Genomic DNA, 19105 nt, shown 5'->3' on the forward strand with positions numbered 1-19105 from the left:
GCCACCACCTTTTATACCCATATGTACGGGGGAGTGGCTTGTCATGTTCGCCAAGGTGATTAGGGCTCCTAAATGAGACCCCATTTGTCAGTCTACATAATGTGTTTAGCCTCTTTCCTTTGAAAATAGGCCTTGCCTTAAAAATGCCAAAAGGTAAAATAAAAGAAAACATACATAAATACATATGTATACATAGATATATGCTTATTTTCTAGACTTCTCCATATCCTCTTATTCTGTCTCTGGAGAACCACTGCTGTGTAGAGCAGCAGACAATGATGGCCCAACTGCTGCAGTCAATTCTGGGAGACAAACTGCTCACCAAACCTCTCAATGACAAGCCGCTTCAGTGGCTACCATCACCAGAGGTAATACAGTCAAGCCTTTCCTTAAAAGATTTTTAATTAAATGTACTCTAAAACCAGTAAATGCAGTCTATCTGTAATGTTTTGAATTTTATGCAAAAGACAGTGCTTGATTTGCCTGGACTGTCATAACAGTTCTTTTATATAGGTTAACTGTGAGTATATCTGAGCATATGCCTTATAATTCTCAACACCTCATATCTGTAAGAATACATAGATTTCATTGACAGTAGATGAAAAGCTATCCACAAAGTGCTTTTGAATACTTTGTGTATTGAAATGTGTTGGTCTCATTTTACCTTTAATATGTAAAGTCAAGTCACCTTTATTTATATAGCGCTTTTTACAATACAGATTTAAAGCAGCTTTAGGCCGTGTGTCCACCAAAGCGTTATAGCCAGCTGAAAACGCTAGGTGCTCTGCTGAAAATGCCTAGCTATGGGCGCTTGAGAGCGTTTTGGCATTTTTTTCCAGTTGAGACCGCTTTGCTTGTTATGATACGGAATATCCGCGAAAGTGTTACTAGTATCTCATTTCACATATATTTTGTTTCTGTGTTGATTATGTGTTGAAAATATCGATACAATGTAATGTATTTTCTCTGGCTCTTGTTTTAAATGATTTTGTTCCGTTATTATACTTGTTGTTGTCATCTGTTGACGTTGTACAAGCAGAATATGGCGGTTGGTTGGTGTGGTATTAGTCCCGCCCCTCCTCCACTGTGATTGGATGGTTGGGTAAAAAGTGACAGTGATGAGCGCTGCGTTTTACCCAAAGTTGAACATTCTTCAACTCTCGGCGACCTGCGCTCATGCCGTTTTAAAGACGCTGCGCTCCCATTGAAAACAATTGGAAAAAAAAAACTCCAGCCACGTGAAAAAACACTTTGGTGGACACACGGCCTTACAGTGATAACTGGAAAATAATACAACAAAGATTTCTGCTGTACAGCAGATCGAGAAGAAAATAGTATCATAGTCCAGCTTAAGTAAGTTCAGTGATGGTTATTTTTTGTTGTAAAAAAGTTATTAGTTTAGTTAATTTATATGTATATAGCCACTCTGGAGAAAACAGTGATGTCATCGTCCAGCTCAGTTCAGTTCTCATATGCAGGCAGATCAATAATATTGTTGAATATTAAGTGTCCCCAACTAAGCAAGCCAAAAGCCAAAGATGACAGTGACAAGGAACCAAAACTCCATCAGGTGACAGAATGGAGAAATTAGCAAGTGTTATTTCTGCTATTATACAATTCCAAGTTCAACACCAGGACCTTATCTGTATCTGGAGCCCCAGTGCAGGTTGTTGCTGTAGGATTCCCTCAATTTAAATCATGGTCCTGGGGGTGTGGATGGGATGGATGGGTACCCCTCGGGTTGAAATAGCAGGGGCCCCCTGAAATCCAGGGGCCCTGAGCAATGTCACCACCTTTCTCCCCCTCTAGTAATGGCCCTGAACCGAAATAATATTATAATGCTAAAATGTAGATATGTGTGTTGATAGATAAAAAAAAGCTATAGAGATATCTTTTTTATGGCAGGACCTAAAAGGGAAGATCTTGATAAAAGCAAAGAAGATCAAACTGAAGCAGGACAGCTCCAGCTCTGACTCAAGCTCCTCAGATGATGAATCTAAAGCTGAAAGCAAGCCTAAAGCATGGAAGGTCAGCGTCTGTCTTTTTGCTACTTGTTTTGTGCAAATATTAGGGGTTTAACAATATATCGTGTCACAATATATCGCAATACAAAAATGCAACAATATGTATGGTGGATAGTGACAATATGTATTGTGTATAATTCACCCAAAATGAAATTACTGTGCATTCAAAAATTCAAGTTTACAGAGTTTTAGTGTCAGTGCTACATTAAACTACTATATATAATGTTGAATATAATGTATAATAAATGCAATGGGAGAATATTTGTGGGTCCTGATAAAGATAAAAAATAACTTATGTTACCAGGAAAAAGTTGCCTACATTATTTTTAATATATCTAGTCAGTGACAGAGTGGAAGCATATTTATCTGAAATAATTATTTATTTTCAGCTTCAGAACCATGAATATTTTTATTCTGGTGTCACTATTTTCCTGTGCATTGGGTTACCAGCACCAAGTCCAAGCCTATTCATTTCCACACCCAATGTAATACCAAATTTAGCATTTTAATCAACAGTACATTTTTTGTTAACCTTTTATTATGTCTTGGAGTATCGCAATAATATTGTATCGTCAGTTCAGTATCATGATATGTATCGAATCGTGACATGAGGGTATCGTTACACCCCTAGTATATATACATGTTTCTATTTGCATTTGTATGTACACTAACTTCAAAAGTTTGGATCTAGATAGATTTTTTTAATGTTTTTGAAAGAAGTCTCTTATGCTCACCAAGGCTGCTTTTATTTGATCAAAAATACAGTAAAAACAGTAATTTTGTGAAATATTATTACAATTGATATAGCTGTTTTCTATTTTCTATGTAATTTATTCATGGTATGGCGAAGCTATATTTTCAGAAGCCATTACTCCCGTCTTCAGTGTCACATGGTCCTTCAGAAATAATTCTGATTTGGTGCTCAATAAATATTTCTTATTATGAATGTTGAAAACAGGGTCAAGTTTCAAAAGCCACTATGTGAAGACTGTGTCTTAAAAGGTTAGGTCACCTAAACATTTTTTTATTAATTACTCACCCTCATGTTGTTCCAAACTCTTAAGACTTTCGTTCATCTTCTGAACATAAATGAAGATCTTTTTGATGAAATCTGAGAGCTTTCTGTCCCTCAATAGACAGCTACGCAACTGACACTTTGACGCTTCAAAAATAATTATAAAGAAATCGTAAAATACTCTATATGAATTGAGCGGTTTAGTCCAAAAGTTTCTGAAGAGACACGATCGCTTTATATGATGAACAGATTGAATTAAGGCTTTTATTCACATATAAACATTTATCAACTCACTCATCAGTTGAGGTAAACAGAAGCTTGACGCGTGAGAACCAATGAGGTTCATTCTCATGTTACACAGCACGTTTGAGCTTCCGCAAGAGGTTTGTTTAATCTGTTCATCATATAAAGCGATCGCGTCTCATCATAATATTTGGTCTAAACCTCTCAATTCATATGGATTAGTTTTACGATCTCTTTTTTAACTCATTCAAGTGTCAAAGTGTCAGTTGCGTAGTTGTCTATGGAGGGATAGAAAGCTCTCAGATTTCATCAAAAAGATCTTCATTTGTGTTCCGAAAATGAACGAAAGTCTTACGGGTTTGGAACGACATGAGTTGACATTAATGAAAGAATTTTCATTTTAGGTGAACTATCCCTTTAAGAACTAGTTAGATAAGAGGTAATCAGTCTTACTTTTCCTATTCAAATTCTATAGACTTCTCTACATTTTTATGTAACTGACTTAAAAAAAATTGATGACTAAGTTTAAAGACTAGTCTAAGCGGTTTATGCAACAGGCCACTTTTGTGATGGTTAATAATTTTGTGGAAACCATGATACATTGTCTCCAGGATTATTTGATGAAAAGAAAGTAAAAAATTACAGCATTTATTTGAAATAGAAATATTTTGTAACAATGTAAAAGTCTTTACTGTCCCTTTTGATCAATTTAGTGCCTCGCTGAATAAAAGTTTTCATTTCTTTAAAAAAATCTTACTGACCCCAAACTTTTGAACTGTACACATGTTTGGGTAGGTGTATCTTGCTCATATCACTACTCATTTCATATCATTACTTTTGTTTTTATTTTACTCATTTAATCACTTTTTTGCAGTCTGGCAGTTTGACAATTTTATTTGAGTACAAATGTTGCTTTTTATTTTCCTCTGAAGGACTGTAAGTTGAGTCAAGAACTGTCTGATCTGGTGGTGTATACCCGCAGTGTTGCCTTCAAACTATTTGATCCATCTGCCAAGAAACCTCCCAATGAGATGTCCTCTTTCTCTGAGAGTGATGCATTGAAACTAATCAAAGAATCAGGTACTATATCTACTATTGTGTTTATTAACATTCAGTGATAGAAATTGCATCTTAAATCTTTTTTGAATAAAATAGCTGACATTTGATGTATCTATACACAGAGTTAAATAGAAATATAGTAATTTGACAAAATTATTGCCTGAGTGAAAATGTAAATTCAATCTTGAAATATTCTGTAAATTCACAAGTGATATTTGCGGTGATTTTTTTTGTTTTCTACACATGACATCTCATATTTAGTTTTTAGTTTTTTTTTACTTTTGAAAAAAACTAATTTGTGTAAAACTATATATAAAATACTATATATATATATATATATATATATATATATATATATATATATATATATATATATATATATATATATATATATATCAGTGGCGGCTGCGGGTCTTTCAAAGAGGGGAAGCTCATTTTCGGCCGACAAAAAATGTCGACAAGCAAATACCAAGAAATAGGTTGCAGCAGTTTGTCTTTCGACTATACTTGCAAAATCCGCGATGGGACTGAGCTCGAATAGCTTCAGCATCAGCGACTTTTTATTGTATGAAATCGCTGTCAATCAAAAGGAGATGCAGCCTTGCGACAGACCCTCCAATCATCACGCAGAAGCCCGGAGTCCTGGCCAGCCCACTTCTCGTTCACCCCCAGAGACACTGAGCGTCCGTGGGCGGGACATAATCGCAGTATTTATCCAATAACCGTCTAGTTTGAAGCACTGAAAAAAAAACTGTTCAAAGCAGCCCCATTGAAGTCAATGGACGCTGGGCTTCAACAGGTAAATGCACGATGACGCTACAGGAATGTATGAGAAGGAAATCGAGTCAGCCGACCTGCTATATGTAACTGATTCTGAACGAACTCGTCTTTGAGATGAACGTTTTCTAACGCATTTTTAGTCAATAAAATGTTAACACAATATTTGACCATTAATTTTTTGACATTATAGGGGAAGCCAAGCTTCCCTTGCAGTCTTAAAGAAATCCCCACTGATATATATATAAAGATAAACATGTTCTTGTTTGTTTTCGTTGGTTCTAAATTTCTCTCTTTTTTTCATAGGCAAGTTGTTTGTACGTCACAACAGCATGCAATTGAGCAGGATCTACCCATCTGGTCAGCGGGTGCAATCCTCCAACTACAATCCTCAAGACATGTGGAATGCTGGTTGTCAGATGGGTAAACATTTAATTAAAGAAAACTTGCAGACTGCACGTTTTTAAAAATGACTGCACAGTCAACATTTATAAATTACTGACAGAAAAATTATTTTGCAGTGGCATTAAACTTTCAAACCCAATGTAACGAGATGGATCTAAACAGAGGCCGTTATTTACCAAACGGCCGCTGTGGCTATGTGTTAAAACCAAGCTTCATGTGCCAGCCTGATTCAGAGTTTAACCCGGAAAACACTGGGGGAGGCCCTGGCCACAACCCAGTACTGCTTACTATCAAGGTGAGTTAATGAACAGAGGGATCTTTATGAAAACTAAACTTCTGTTGAGAAGAATTTGCCTGTCTATTTCTTGCTAGAAAATAAATTAAAATACTTGAGTTTTTAATGTTTTTATTGTGACATGATGTCACAATATTTGACTTCCAAAAATTGACGTATCAATACAATTGTAGTACATAATCATTCATCATTTACTTTAACCAAAAGCAGCTATTCCACCGTCGGGCCGAACAGTTCTAAGAACGGTAATGACCGGTTCCAGTTGTATTTCCACTTAAGCCTGGTACAGTTCTCGACCCATTCTTGACACGGTTGCCTAACCGTGCTGGTAGAATACATGTAGTGACTTTGCAACCCAGGATTGGTCACTTGTCTGTTGCTTGGCAACCAGTTTCTCTGTAGCTGGCTAATCATGCTATTTGATTTGTAAACACATTAATAAAATGAAAAGAAATATCTGATCATCCTCCATCATGCGGTCGCTATTTACATCTCATTTCATCTGTAAACTCTTGCTTTACCAAGGCAACGACTGACGCATTTGTAGGGGTGGGCGATATGGCAAAAATATCATATCAGGATCAGGAAAATTACGTTTCACGATTTGATCACGATTCTCTTTCATGTTGGTTTTACTATTTTGCAAGTGACTGAGCATTACAGCCAAACTAGTTCTCTTACGAGAGGTCTCTCGTACTGCGTAAGATATCTTACGCTAGGGGAAAATCCTTTTTTCCGCGAGATATTGAAGCCAAAAATTATCCTTAATTTTGTAATAATGCAAAACGCGTTGCGGCAGCATGCAGACATAGGCGAGGCAGCTCGCGCGCCTATTGGCTGCTCTGCGGCAACTGCAGCAGCCTATCGAGCGAGGCCTGGCGTGACGCCAGACCCAATCAGGGCACTTCGCGCCCGCTGCGTCACGTCCCGCCGAAATGGGCGTGGTCTAGGCCTATAAATACCGCTCGCAGGCAGCTATTATCTGATTTTTCATCCTTCAAGCGAAGCACACGCATCGCTGGAGCTGGAGAAGAAGCCGCGCCGTCTGAGAGAGAGCACCTTCAGCGGGACGAGTCACTGAAGTCGCTGGCCGCGCCGCCTTCCTGCCTTCATGCTGCGCTTTCCGGCGCTTATATCCTTTCCATTACTCTGTACTCTGTTTGTGTGTGTGTGTCGCCGCTGCGACACACATTCTAAAAGAGCTAGCGTCTTTTTCAAGATGCCTTCCTGCGGCTCGTGCAGAGCCACACTCAGCGATGGGGACCGCCACGTGGTTTGCGTTTCCTGCCTGGGTGAGGAACATGCAGTTCTCGCGCTCGCTGACGGCGGCTGCCCTCACTGCGAGCTGATGACTATGGCGACTCTGAGGACTCGCCTGGCCTTCTTCACTGAGACTGCTCCCCCGCCCGCCGCGGTGTCGCGCCGTAAAAAGCGCCGTGCCCAGCGGGTCCCGGAACCTTCCCCCAGCCGCCAAAGCTCGCCGGTTCGCCCGCTTGCTTCCCCGGCTTCGTCAGCCTCTCTTCCTGACGGACAGCGGCCGCCGTCTGCCGCCGCTTCCGTCGACATCGCTGATGAGGAAGCCCTGCTGGGAGAGGATGATTCCTGCTCTATCCTGGCATCAGGCAGTGAGGATTGGGCGGGCTCTGAGGATCCCGCGCCCCCTGCCCGCACATCGTCAGGCAAGAGAGCGTCCATCGAGACGGAGCTCATGCGAGTACTCGCACAGGCCGCGGCGAGCCTCGGCCTCGAGTGGTCTTCGCCCGAGCAGCCCGCTCACAACCGGCTGGATGGATTTTTCCTGCCTGGGGAGCGCGCTTCGCCTGCGTCCAGACCAGCGCCTTTTCTTCCTGAGTTACACGAAGAAGTCGCTAAGTCCTGGAACGCCCCCTATTCAGCTAGAGTGCATCCTGCTGTTTCTTTGGCATTCTCCGCAGTTGACGATGCCAAGAACAAAGGATACCTTTCGCTGCCGCCGGTCGAAGAGGCGATAGCGGCCCACTTATGTCCGCCCTCCACTGGACGGCGCGCTAAGTTGGCCCTACCCTCTAAAGCCCTACCCTCAGCGCTGCACACCATGGCTACGCTTCAGATCTTCCAGGCCGATCTCCTCCGTAAGCTGGATGAGGAAGGACCTGACGCGATCTGCGTGCCGGACTTAAGAAGTGCCACGGACCTCGCTCTCCGTGCTACTAAGTCTGCAGCGCAGGCCATTGGACGAAATATGGCCTCTCTCACTGTGACCGAGAGACATCTTTGGCTGACGCTCTCGGAAATGGCTGAGTCCGAGCGCACCGCGTTCCTCGACGCCCCGATTTCCGCCACAGGCCTCTTTGGATCCTCCGTCAAAGATTTTGCGGAGAGATTCGCAGAGGTGCAGAAAGCGTCACAGGCTATGAAGCACTTCCTCCCGAAGCGCTCCAGCTCTGCAGCAGGCCGTGCGAAACCGTCTGCTCAGAGCTCACAGCCACAGCCACCGTCCACTGCCTCCACTTCGCAGTGCCGCCAGGCCCGAAGCGCGAGACCGCGCTCTCGCTCATCCGGTCGCCGCCCCGCCGTGCGTGGCCCGCGTCCTAGGATTACGGTGAAACCCGAGGCCCCGAAGTCGTCCTAGCACGTCTAGGAAAACGACGGTGTTCAAGTCCCGCTGCGGCCAGACTCAAACCAAAGCTATTCGCTCGTCCAGTTCCAGAAAATGTGACTGTTCCAGTGTTTTCTGCAGCCAACAAGCCGGTTCTGTCACCCGCTTGCCTGCACACAAATGCCGTTTTCACGGCTACTCAGATAAATCCCCAAAAGAGTGTATTTTCTGGTGTCCCGGCCACGGCCGATGGTGTCTCATGTGTAGTAAGAATGCTCACTGCCCAGTGCCCATCTCTACACACAAGCACAGCCTGTCACACAGGGCTCGCGCACATAAAACCGACTCAGATCGGTTGCGCTTCAAACATGGTGAATGTGCCCACTACCCAGTGCCCACTAACACCACGTTATGCATGTCTCACGGTTTCTGTAAAAACGAAACCAACGTGCACTCGCTTCACGCAAGCGAACAATGCTTTCGGTGTGATAAATGTGCCCGCTGTCCCGCGCCCACATCCACACATAGACATGACAGTTCCCACGGGAACCGCCCAGCCCTCCCCCTCGCGGTTGACACCGCAGAGGAGTCGAGCGCAGGCAATCTGCCCGCTGTTATCAGCGCGCCCCATGCCTCAAATGTCACGAGCGCGACGCTTGTGTTGCAGCACGCCGAAGCTTCTCCATCGCTGAGCGAGCGGAGCGCGCTTCGTATTCAACCCCTAGCTATCCATGCAGACGCATGGGCAAAGCTGCCCGGGGTTTCGAAGTGGGTGCTGAACATTATAAAAAGAGGCTATTCGCTACAGTTTCGCCGACGCCCTCGCCGCTATGCGGCGCGCGTCGAGACCACGGTAAAAACAGAAGTAGCACATTTACTTCGAGCCGAAGTGGCGAAACTATTGAGCAAAGGGGCCATAGAGCCTCTCTCTCAAGTTCAGAGCGAAGGAGGGCTATACAGCAGATACTTCCTGGTACCGAAAAAAGACGGGGGTCTCAGACCCATACTAGATCTAAGGCAACTGAACAAAGTGCTTGTGAAGCGACAGTTCAGGATGCTCACGACCAGACAAATCCTTGTGCACATTCGCCAAGGAGATTGGTTTGTGTCAATAGATCTGAAAGACGCGTATTTTCAAATACAGATAGCGTCACGTCACAGGCGATATTTGAGATTCGCCTTCGAGGGCCAAGCATATCAGTACACAGTCCTGCCGTTCGGTTTGTCCCTGGCACCCCGTACATTTACGAAGTGCATGGATGCGGCACTCGCACCCCTCAGAATGAGAGGCATGCGAGTACTGAACTATTTGGACGATTGGCTGATTCTAGCGCAATCTCGCTCAGTGCTCATAGAACACACGTCCATTTTACTCGATCACCTCGAGAATTTGGGTCTCAGTGTCAATTGGGCGAAGAGCTCTCTGTCACCCAGTCAGAAGATATCTTTCCTGGGCACAGAATTGGACTCGCTGTCCATGATAGCGCGACTATCACCGCAGCGCACGGTAGACATTCAACGCACAGCGAACTCGTTTCGCTGCGGCGCGTCTGTCCCGCTCAAGAAATTTCAGAAGATGCTAGGTCTCATGGCCTCAGCATCATCAGTGCTCCAGCTGGGCCTGCTCCGCATGCGCCCGCTGCAGTTTTGGCTGAAAGCGCGAGTTCCACGCAGAGCGTGGGCATCCGGTTCGCTTCGCCTCAGGGTCAATCAGAAGTGCGTCACAGCTCTGAAACCTTGGAGAACGAATGACTGGTACCAATCAGGTGTAAGCCTGGGGACTTCCTCGAGGGTGAAAGTGGTGTCCACGGACGCGTCCACCTCGGGATGGGGAGCGCTGCTCGAGGGCAGACCGTTCTTCGGCCAGTGGTCGGAACGGGAAAAGCTCCTGCACATAAACTGCCTCGAAATGCTGGCAGTAGACAACGCGCTGACGCGTTTTTGTCCCCAAATAAAAGGACGCCACGTCTTGGTCCGTTCGGACAACATGTCTGTGGTGTCCTACATAAATCACCAGGGCGGCCTCAGGTCCAGGAACCTGTACAGGCTGGCAGAACGCCTCCTGGTATGGGCTCAGTGCAACCTGCGCTCGCTCAGAGCAGCGCACGTGCCAGGGCTCCTGAATATAGGACCAGACAGACTGTCCAGGAACAATGTTCCGGCAGGCGAATGGTCTCTACACCCACAGACAGTCCAACTGCTGTGGAAGAAATTCGGCAGAGCGGAAGTAGACCTGTTCGCGTCTCAAGAAAACGCTCACTGTCCGGAATTTTTCTCCAAGAGCAGGGACGCGCTGGCCCATGTGTGGCCCGCCGCCCGCTCTATGCTTTTCCCCCCGTCTCTCTCCTGCCTCAGGTGATAGAGCGGATCAGGGAAGAAGGATGCTCAGTATTGCTGGTGGCACCGTGCAGTTAGCAAGTACTGCCCCGTGGCCAGTACCAGTGAGGAGAGACCTCCTCTCACAGGCCCACGGCTCGATCTGGCATCCTCACCCGGAACTATGGTCCCTTCATGTCTGGGCCATCAACGGGTACATGTTGAACTCCCTAAAGGAGTATTAAACACGATCACGCAGGCTAGAGCTCCGTCTACGAGACGGCTCTACTCCTCGAAATGGTCAGTGTTTTCGGGCTGGTGCACAGCCCGTGGTGTGTCACCCACAGACTGTGGTGTGACGGAGGTGCTTTCCTTCCTGCAAGAGCTGTTGGATGAGGGCAGGGCCCCCTCCACGCTCAAAGTTTATGTGGCGGCTATAGCAGCGTTCTCAGGAACAACGCTTGGTCAGTCAATAGGAAGGAACGATTTAGTCATCCGCTTCCTTAGAGGGGCTAAGAGACTGAATCCTCCCAGACCTCCCTCAGTCCCCGTATGGGACCTTTCTACGGTTCTGGAAGCCATGAAAGGTGCGCCATTTGAGCCTTTACAGTCAATTGATTTGAAACACCTGTCTTTCAAGACTGTGTTTCTGCTGGCTCTCGCTTCAGTGAAGCGCATAGGGGATCTACACGCGCTCTCTGTGAGCGCGGCGTGCATGGAGTTTGGGCCTAATGACTCAAAAGTTATACTCAAACCTAAGCACGGTTATGTTCCAAAATCCCTCAACACACCGTTTAGGGCGCAGGTTATCTCCCTGTCAGCCCTACCGGTCCCTGATGAGGAAAGAGACGCGAGCCTCCTTTGCCCAGTCAGGGCATTACGAGCTTATGTGTCTCGCTCGTCTGTTTTCAGACAGACGGAGCAGCTCTTTGTTTCGTTTAGCGGACGTTCTAAGGGACTAGCCGCGTCGAAACAGAGCCTATCCAGATGGATAGTTGATGCTATAGCGCTGGCATACGCCTCCAAGGGCATGCAGTGCCCGTTGGGTGTCAGAGCGCACTCCACGAGAGGCGTGGCCTCTTCGTGGGCCTGGTCAAGTGGGATTGCCTTGCAAGATATTTGTATGGCGGCAGGCTGGGCCTCCCCGTCTACATTTATAAGGTTCTATAACCTAGAGGTTCCCGCCCTGCAGGCCAGGCTGCTGTCGGTCTAAGTTTACCAGTATTATCTGACCTGATGCTATCAGCTCAGAATGCTGCGTCTACTGAGCACAGCTCAATGTTCGACAGTGAAAAGTAGCAGCACGAGATGTGCCTGGGCAAACTGTGTAAGACCCACATTCCCCCATCAGTTCAGGCCGTACCCCGCCCTGTCTGTATGATGAAATTCGCGTCTCAGCGACGCTGCCATATGTGGAAGAGTGCGGCTTCGCCCCTCCCTCTTCCCGGACTCCCTGTGAGTTCCCTGAGTGATTGTGCACTATATGTACCCCGGGCTTTCGCCCTTGGGTCTTTGGTGTCAGATCTCAGCATGCACGGCGTTTTGCATTGGGTCCCCTAGCGTAAGATATCTTACGCAGTACGAGAGACCTCTCGTAAGAGAACGTACTCGGTTACTAACGTAACCTCGGTTCTCTCTAGAAGAGGGAACGAGTACTGCGTATCTTGCCGTGCATGCACACGCTCTGGTTGCTTCGATGATGAAAAACCAGATAATAGCTGCCTGCGAGCGGTATTTATAGGCCTAGACCACGCCCATTTCGGCGGGACGTGACGCAGCGGGCGCGAAGTGCCCTGATTGGGTCTGGCGTCACGCCAGGCCTCGCTCGATAGGCTGCTGCAGTTGCCGCAGAGCAGCCAATAGGCGCGCGAGCTGCCTCGCCTATGTCTGCATGCTGCCGCAACGCGTTTTGCATTATTACAAAATTAAGGATAATTTTTGGCTTCAATATCTCGCGGAAAAAGGATTTTCCCCTAGCGTAAGATATCTTACGCAGTACTCGTTCCCTCTTCTAGAGAGAACCGAGGTTACGTTAGTAACCGAGTACGTTTCCCTATTTTAAAAACAAAGCCTTACAAGGTATCAAAATATGAAATAAAAAAAGAATGGCAGACAATTATAGGCCAAAGTGGCACAAATAAAAATAGGCTACACAACACAATATACAAATGAAATAAACAGGGCTTTATTTGTCCAGCTACAGTAGGTGTATTTAACAGTAGCATTCAAGAAAGAAATGAAATGAACAAATATAAAAATAAAACACTACATAGACATCACTGTATAAATTCTTATTGTTTGACGTAGTGTGTGTGCTTCGGGTGTACACGCTCAGAAAATCGCACAGAGCCGCTGGAAGTAATTTTGAACAGGGGGTGCTGTGAAAAATGTGGTTGTTTTTTTGGACAAAAAACCTATGAGCCTATAGGCCTATTTAAAATACATTTAAAAAAGAAATACATTGAGATTCACTACTTTATTGTCATAAAGGGGGTGCTGTGAAAAATGTGGTTGTTTTTTTGGACAAAAAACCTATGAGCCTATAGGCCTATTTAAAATACATTTAAAAAATAAATACATTGAGATTCACTACTTTATTGTCATATACACTTCAGTGCACACAGCCAGGGTCTGAAACACACAGGCATCATCAGTTCTCAGATGAGCGCTATTAATCAGAAGCAGAATCAGAATCAGAAATACTTTAATAATCCCAGGGGGGAATTACTTTCGTTACAACTCCAGATATACATACATACAACATATTTAGATACAACAAATAATATTATGACAACATGTAATATTAATTAAAGTTCACAATAACGCTATAACAATGCAATCGATTTGATCAGCTGGCATGAACCTGAATCACTGCACGTTTATGTCACACGCAACTCTATTAGCTCCAAAATCCTTTTACGCACACCACAAGGAAATAATCTCTCACTATTTAAGCACGTTATTGAACAGTTCTACACATCCATTACACAAAGAACACATGCACAAAATAACGCTTTCTGTCTCCATCTCCAACCTTTTTACACAAACCAAAAGGAAATAATCTCTGACTATTTAAACGTTATTTAACAGTTCTCCACATCCATTACGCAAAGAACACACAATCAAAATAACACTCTACATCTCCATCCCCACCACCTTGCAAAAATAATATAGTGTACTACTTACAATTGCTTGGCTAGTCAAAGCTGATCCCACTTAATAATAATAATAAAATAATAATAATAAATGTTAGAAGCGCGGCGGCACCATGTTCTTACCTGAGCTACAGGCAGGGTGCCCTGGTAACAGGTGTCCAAATGTCGAGGTGCGCTCAGGGGTCGTGGAGATAAAGTTCAGAATGTCTGTGTTGGTATGCATCAGCGAAAGGTGTGTGAGTCTTTTCTGGGTCATGGTGACGCAAGGGTCATGGTGACGCTTCAAAAGACGCAAGGCGGAGAAAGTGCGCTCGGATGAGGCCACGGAGATGGGTAGGCACAGACATAACTCGATCAGTTTTTCTGTCTCTGAAAACATCGCTGTTGTTTGTGGCTGGAGCTTTGTCAAACATGATGCTACGGGCCCTATCTTGCACCCAGCTCAATTGACTTTGGAAACCGACGCATGTATCATTCCTATTTTGCACCTGCGCCAAGCGCGCTTTTCCCTCCACAGAAGCACGTCGCTAAACTAGGGAATGAACTTGCGCTCCCTGGGCGGTTCAGCGCAAAAAAGGAGGCGTGTTCCGGCGCAAACGTTCCTTCATGCTATTTTGATGGTTTAGAAAACAATTGCGCCACTAACCAAGAAAAAATAGTTTAAAGTCAGTGGCGCGTTGCGCATGTTATTCATATGCTATTTTAAGGGCGCATACTTGGCCATAATCAATGTAGCGTGTGCACAACGCGCACTTTGATTCTCTCATCTACACAGAAGCAGCAGTTTTCATTTTTGCAAATCATACATTATTACGATAGTACGATAGATAGATAGATAGATAGATAGATAGATAGATAGATAGATAGATAGATAGACAGACAATTTATTATAAAAGCATACATCTAGCTTACACATTTACCCAAATTATCATACGCCTGTTTAACCGAAGTTAATTTGGGTGGGTTTCTCCATTTCAATGTAACTTCTCTCTTTTACGGCCGTGACGAGAGCGTTGCTCTCCTTGGCTGTGAACCGCTCCTGGCGCGCGCCTGGCAAATCCGCCGTTACAATAGCAATCCGCTATGGAAAAAGCGCGTCTGCTCTTAAAGGGAATGTGAGATGACGCTCTGATTGGTTTATTTCACGTTACGCCCAAACCACACCTATGAATAATGAAGCTACTTCAGACCAACCCATTTTAGATTTGCGCCTGGCGCAAGAGTCATTTATCCCGCCGGGAAAATGGCAACAGTGCCCAAGACCCGCCCACAAAGTTACTTGCGCTTTGCGCTTGACACTTGCGTTTCAGATCGTTAAAATAGGGCCCTACATCTTGGACTGTGACACACTTAGACCCGCTGTCTTTTGTGACATCGGCAAGCTGCTTGGCGATGCTTGGCCTAAGCATTTTGAGCTGGAGTTCAAGGCGGTCTGTGTCAAGCTCCTCCGGGAGCTGAAGGGCCTCCAGATTGACGCTCCTTCCCTCTTCTGCTTTGATAACAGCCCTCTCTCGCTTTGCGGCATGCTTCATACTGGCCTGATCAAATCTTCTGTCCTGCTCCGCCGATATCACATCAATAGCCTCGAAAAAACTACATCGCCAAACCACTGTTTGTGCGCCATGCGCAACTGCCTCTGGCTCTCTAGTTTGGTGTCTGGCATTTTCAGGGAGGTTTGTTATGCGCAGGTTTCAACCTTGCGGATCAGCTTGTCCACAACTGCATCATCCCGGAGTGTGGCTATTTGTTCTCTCAGCACACCTGTGCATTCCAGTGCACCTTGCGCACTTGCTGTGGCACTCTCTAGGCTTGTGGCAACTGCTTCACAGGGCTCGAACAGGGCATGGCAGCATAAAAGACCAAAATATGTTCTCCCTTTTAAAGCCTGTTTGTAGAGTCCCCCGATCTTTGCTCTGCTGTCCCCCCTGACACTCTTGTCATCCTTCAGCTCGTGCAGTGTAGTCAGGAGAGTGGACATGGACATGTCACGGATACACCACCTTTTCGGGCAAAGGCCTAAGATGTTGACAGCAACCTCATCACAGCCAAAAAACGATTGGTAGAGCTGTTTTCGCTTTGATGACTCTCTTATCACAGATGAGACACCCTGAACAAAGTTCAAAGTATCGGTTACAAGACTCACTTTACGCGCGACTTCTTGAAGAATCAAATCCAGTGAGTGGTTGCTGCAATGCACATAAAGTGAGTGCGGGTTTAGCTCTTTAAGCCGAGCTTGCACACCTGAAAAACACCCTGACTTATTAGCTGCTCCATCAAAACAAAATCCTGCGATGCGTTCAATGGGGATGTTTAGTCTTAAAAAAATATCCTTGATGCAACTGAAAAGAGTTTCTCCAGTGCTGTCCCAGGCGTTATAAAATCCCCAAAACACAGTGTGAGGCTCCAAGCTGCTGTCAACATATTTCAGACTGCAGGAGAACTGCTCAGTGGTGCTAATGTCAGTTGTACCGTCAGCTGTGAGGCCATAAAATCGGCAGTGCGATGAGCGGGCAACAATTACCCTCTGGATAGCATGAGCAAACTTTTCAATTATTTCATTTTGTATAGTGTCCGACATCCAGTTGTCTCTTCCTTTTTCCAATTTATAAATTGTGCAAAATATTTTTAATAGGCCTACATTTTTTTTAAATCTCCCTCTCGCCCCCACTTCCCGTGGCCGTGAAATCACACGTTAGTTAGAACCGCGCAACAGCACGCATATTAAATGTTTAACAGGCAAAGCTTTAATGCACAGGCAAATAATGAACTTGTATGAACTGCAGTGTCCTGTGAGTGTAACTCTACCACTATATTGTAGAGTGTCATGTGAATATACGTCGCGTTGTAGATTACAGTATGTGGCGACGGAGGCACCAGAACTGAACTGATAGAATACACTGTAGCACGATACTACGATATTTCTTCAAAAGCAGATCTTGGAGGCATTTTAATCATCCACGATCAAAAACCATCATATTGCACACCCCTACGCATTTGTATTACATTTAAAAGAGCTCCGTTATCAGCACCACAGTAGAAATTAAACCATATCCTTACCGGATGGGCACGAAATGGGGGGGGGGGGGGGGGGGGATTGGATTGGCTCACTGATCATGTTCAATCAGTTTTGTTGGAAAACAACCTGATATATAAGTAAATTACATACATCGCTTCACATAGTCAAAAGCAGATCTTGGAATGATTCCAAGATCTGCAGCAACGCTCTCTATAGTGTGTTTTAAATCCCTGCTAAAAAATACATGAAAAAAAATACTTCCAGCATGGGATGTTGGTTGCTGGTTTGCTGGATCCCAGCATAGGATGCTGGTGGACCAGCATATGTTGTCTTTTGGGTGCTGGTATGATCCCAGCAAGACCACAACAAAACTTGTGTATGTGTTACACATCATGTTTCATAGTGTGTGTTTGTACTTGAATTTAAATGAATTATTTAATAAAGAAAAACACATGTTGCTGGTTACACGTTTACACAATAAAAATCCCCAGTGTTAAACAAACACTGCTCAGTTTTCATATGGTCCAAGTCTATAGAGTGTAAAAGTAACACTGAAGCAATGCTGCAGTTAGTGAAATAAAGTAGATTCATTCTACAAATGATGATAGAACATTGGTGATGACACCTACAGTTAACAAGCAGAATTACTGAAGATAAGAGGAACAACAAGAACAGGATAAAAAGGAAGAGATGAGCAGAAACACAACTTGTCATAACTCAAAAGGAAAAAGTCAGAAGGATCCAAATGCGAGTGAACAGTAATGAGTTTATTGAAGAAAGAAGAGATGCTGGTCAGAGTCGAGGTGGGCAGATGTAGAATCCGGGCTTGGTAACGCAGGGACGCAATGGGCAGAAGTAGTCACTGGAAAAGCAGCAAATCCATAAGGAAACTCGGGAAACAAACTCCACAGGAACCAGGACTGAGAACACAGGAGACAGCACGGTGAGCGGTGAGAATATCCCTGGAGAGCCTCAAACAACGATCTGACAAAGACAGGACGAGGTAACAGACAATAAATAGGACTCCACATTCGAAACAGCTGGTGCTGATCAGCTCATCAGCCATGCTAATCAGCCGCGCCCATACACACAAACACGCACACACATAGCGAGGGCGAGTCAGTGAACCCATGAACCGTTACACAACTACAAATGACTTACAGCCACACAGCCTTAAAGGTGAACTAAGTAACTTTTTTTACCTTAACTGAACAGCTTCGGAGTCATTGGAGTGGTTATATTACTTATTTCGGGTTGAATGGTGGTCGTTTCGCACCCCCCTGATGCCCGTGAGCGGAAAATACGCACTTGTAACTTTGAGCCGGCGGGCCGCCGGCCGCTGCGTCAGGAAGTCTCGCGTGATATCAGGTCTCGCGATGTAAACAATTGCTTTACGGCCAAAAGAAATCTGCTAAAATGCTGTCATTATTGCGCTCCCTCACGCTGTCCGAACCCGAATGAAGAAGACGTTTTAAAGAATGTCCCGTCTGCTTTGATGTCGTTGATCTACTAGCCATGGTGTCTGAGAATCACCAACGAGTTTTTACAACAGTGTTGTCAAATATATAGTCCGAAGCTGTGGGGGGAGCTCTAGAGAGAAACCTGCGAGCAAAAAGCGAGAATACAGCGAAGAAATCCCGAAGCTACTGAGTGCTGCTTTAAATGAAATCAACTGCAAATAAAATCAATATCTCACTAGAGGAACTCCAAAAACAGTATTACCATATTCACTTATTACAAACCAGTTTGGTTTTATTTATTTCATATGATACATTAGGGATGGGCAAATGAAGCCTCATGAAAGCACTGAGGCTTTCCCCTGAAAGATTCGAAGCACCAAGAGTGTCGAAAACAGCGCCATCTTGTGGCAGGTCAAATTTATAGCAGCCATGTTTATGAGCAGCTGAGTGTGCAGCGCCGTTGTTTTATCCATTAAGCACAAATAAAAGCCTGACAACGCTAAATGTTCAGTTTTCTGATAATATAATTCACATATTAAGGTGTGGCAATAAAATAAATGTAACAATTGTATTAATACAATTGGAGTCAGAACTCCTTAAGAAGGATTTCAATTAACTTTTTGAAACACTTAAAAAACTGAAAGTTCAGACATTCATCAGTGGACCACTCCCAGCAAGAGGAACAAACAGGTTTTCACGGTTGCTTGGGATTAATACATGGCTGCAAAAAACCTGCAATATAAAAGGAGTAAACTTCATTGA

At 44.7% G+C, this 19105-nt stretch overlaps 1 protein-coding gene across 3 annotated transcripts in view; it reads left to right on the forward strand.

The window, feature by feature from the left end:
• plcd3b (phospholipase C, delta 3b) overlaps positions 1–19105 on the forward strand; it is a 62425-nt gene that overhangs the window by 25955 nt on the left and 17365 nt on the right. For all 3 annotated transcript variants that reach the window (XM_082152732.1, XM_082152734.1, XM_082152733.1), the window contains exons 9-13: positions 216–368; positions 1906–2028; positions 4215–4362; positions 5425–5541; positions 5640–5818. In XM_082152732.1, coding sequence (XP_082008858.1) covers positions 216–368; positions 1906–2028; positions 4215–4362; positions 5425–5541; positions 5640–5818 — 720 coding nt within the window. The remainder of the gene's footprint in view (positions 1–215; positions 369–1905; positions 2029–4214; positions 4363–5424; positions 5542–5639; positions 5819–19105) is intronic.

The sequence above is a fragment of the Leuciscus leuciscus genome, assembly GCF_965113295.1.
Source record: "Leuciscus leuciscus genome assembly, chromosome: 21".
Taxonomy (NCBI): Eukaryota; Metazoa; Chordata; class Actinopteri; order Cypriniformes; family Leuciscidae; genus Leuciscus; species Leuciscus leuciscus.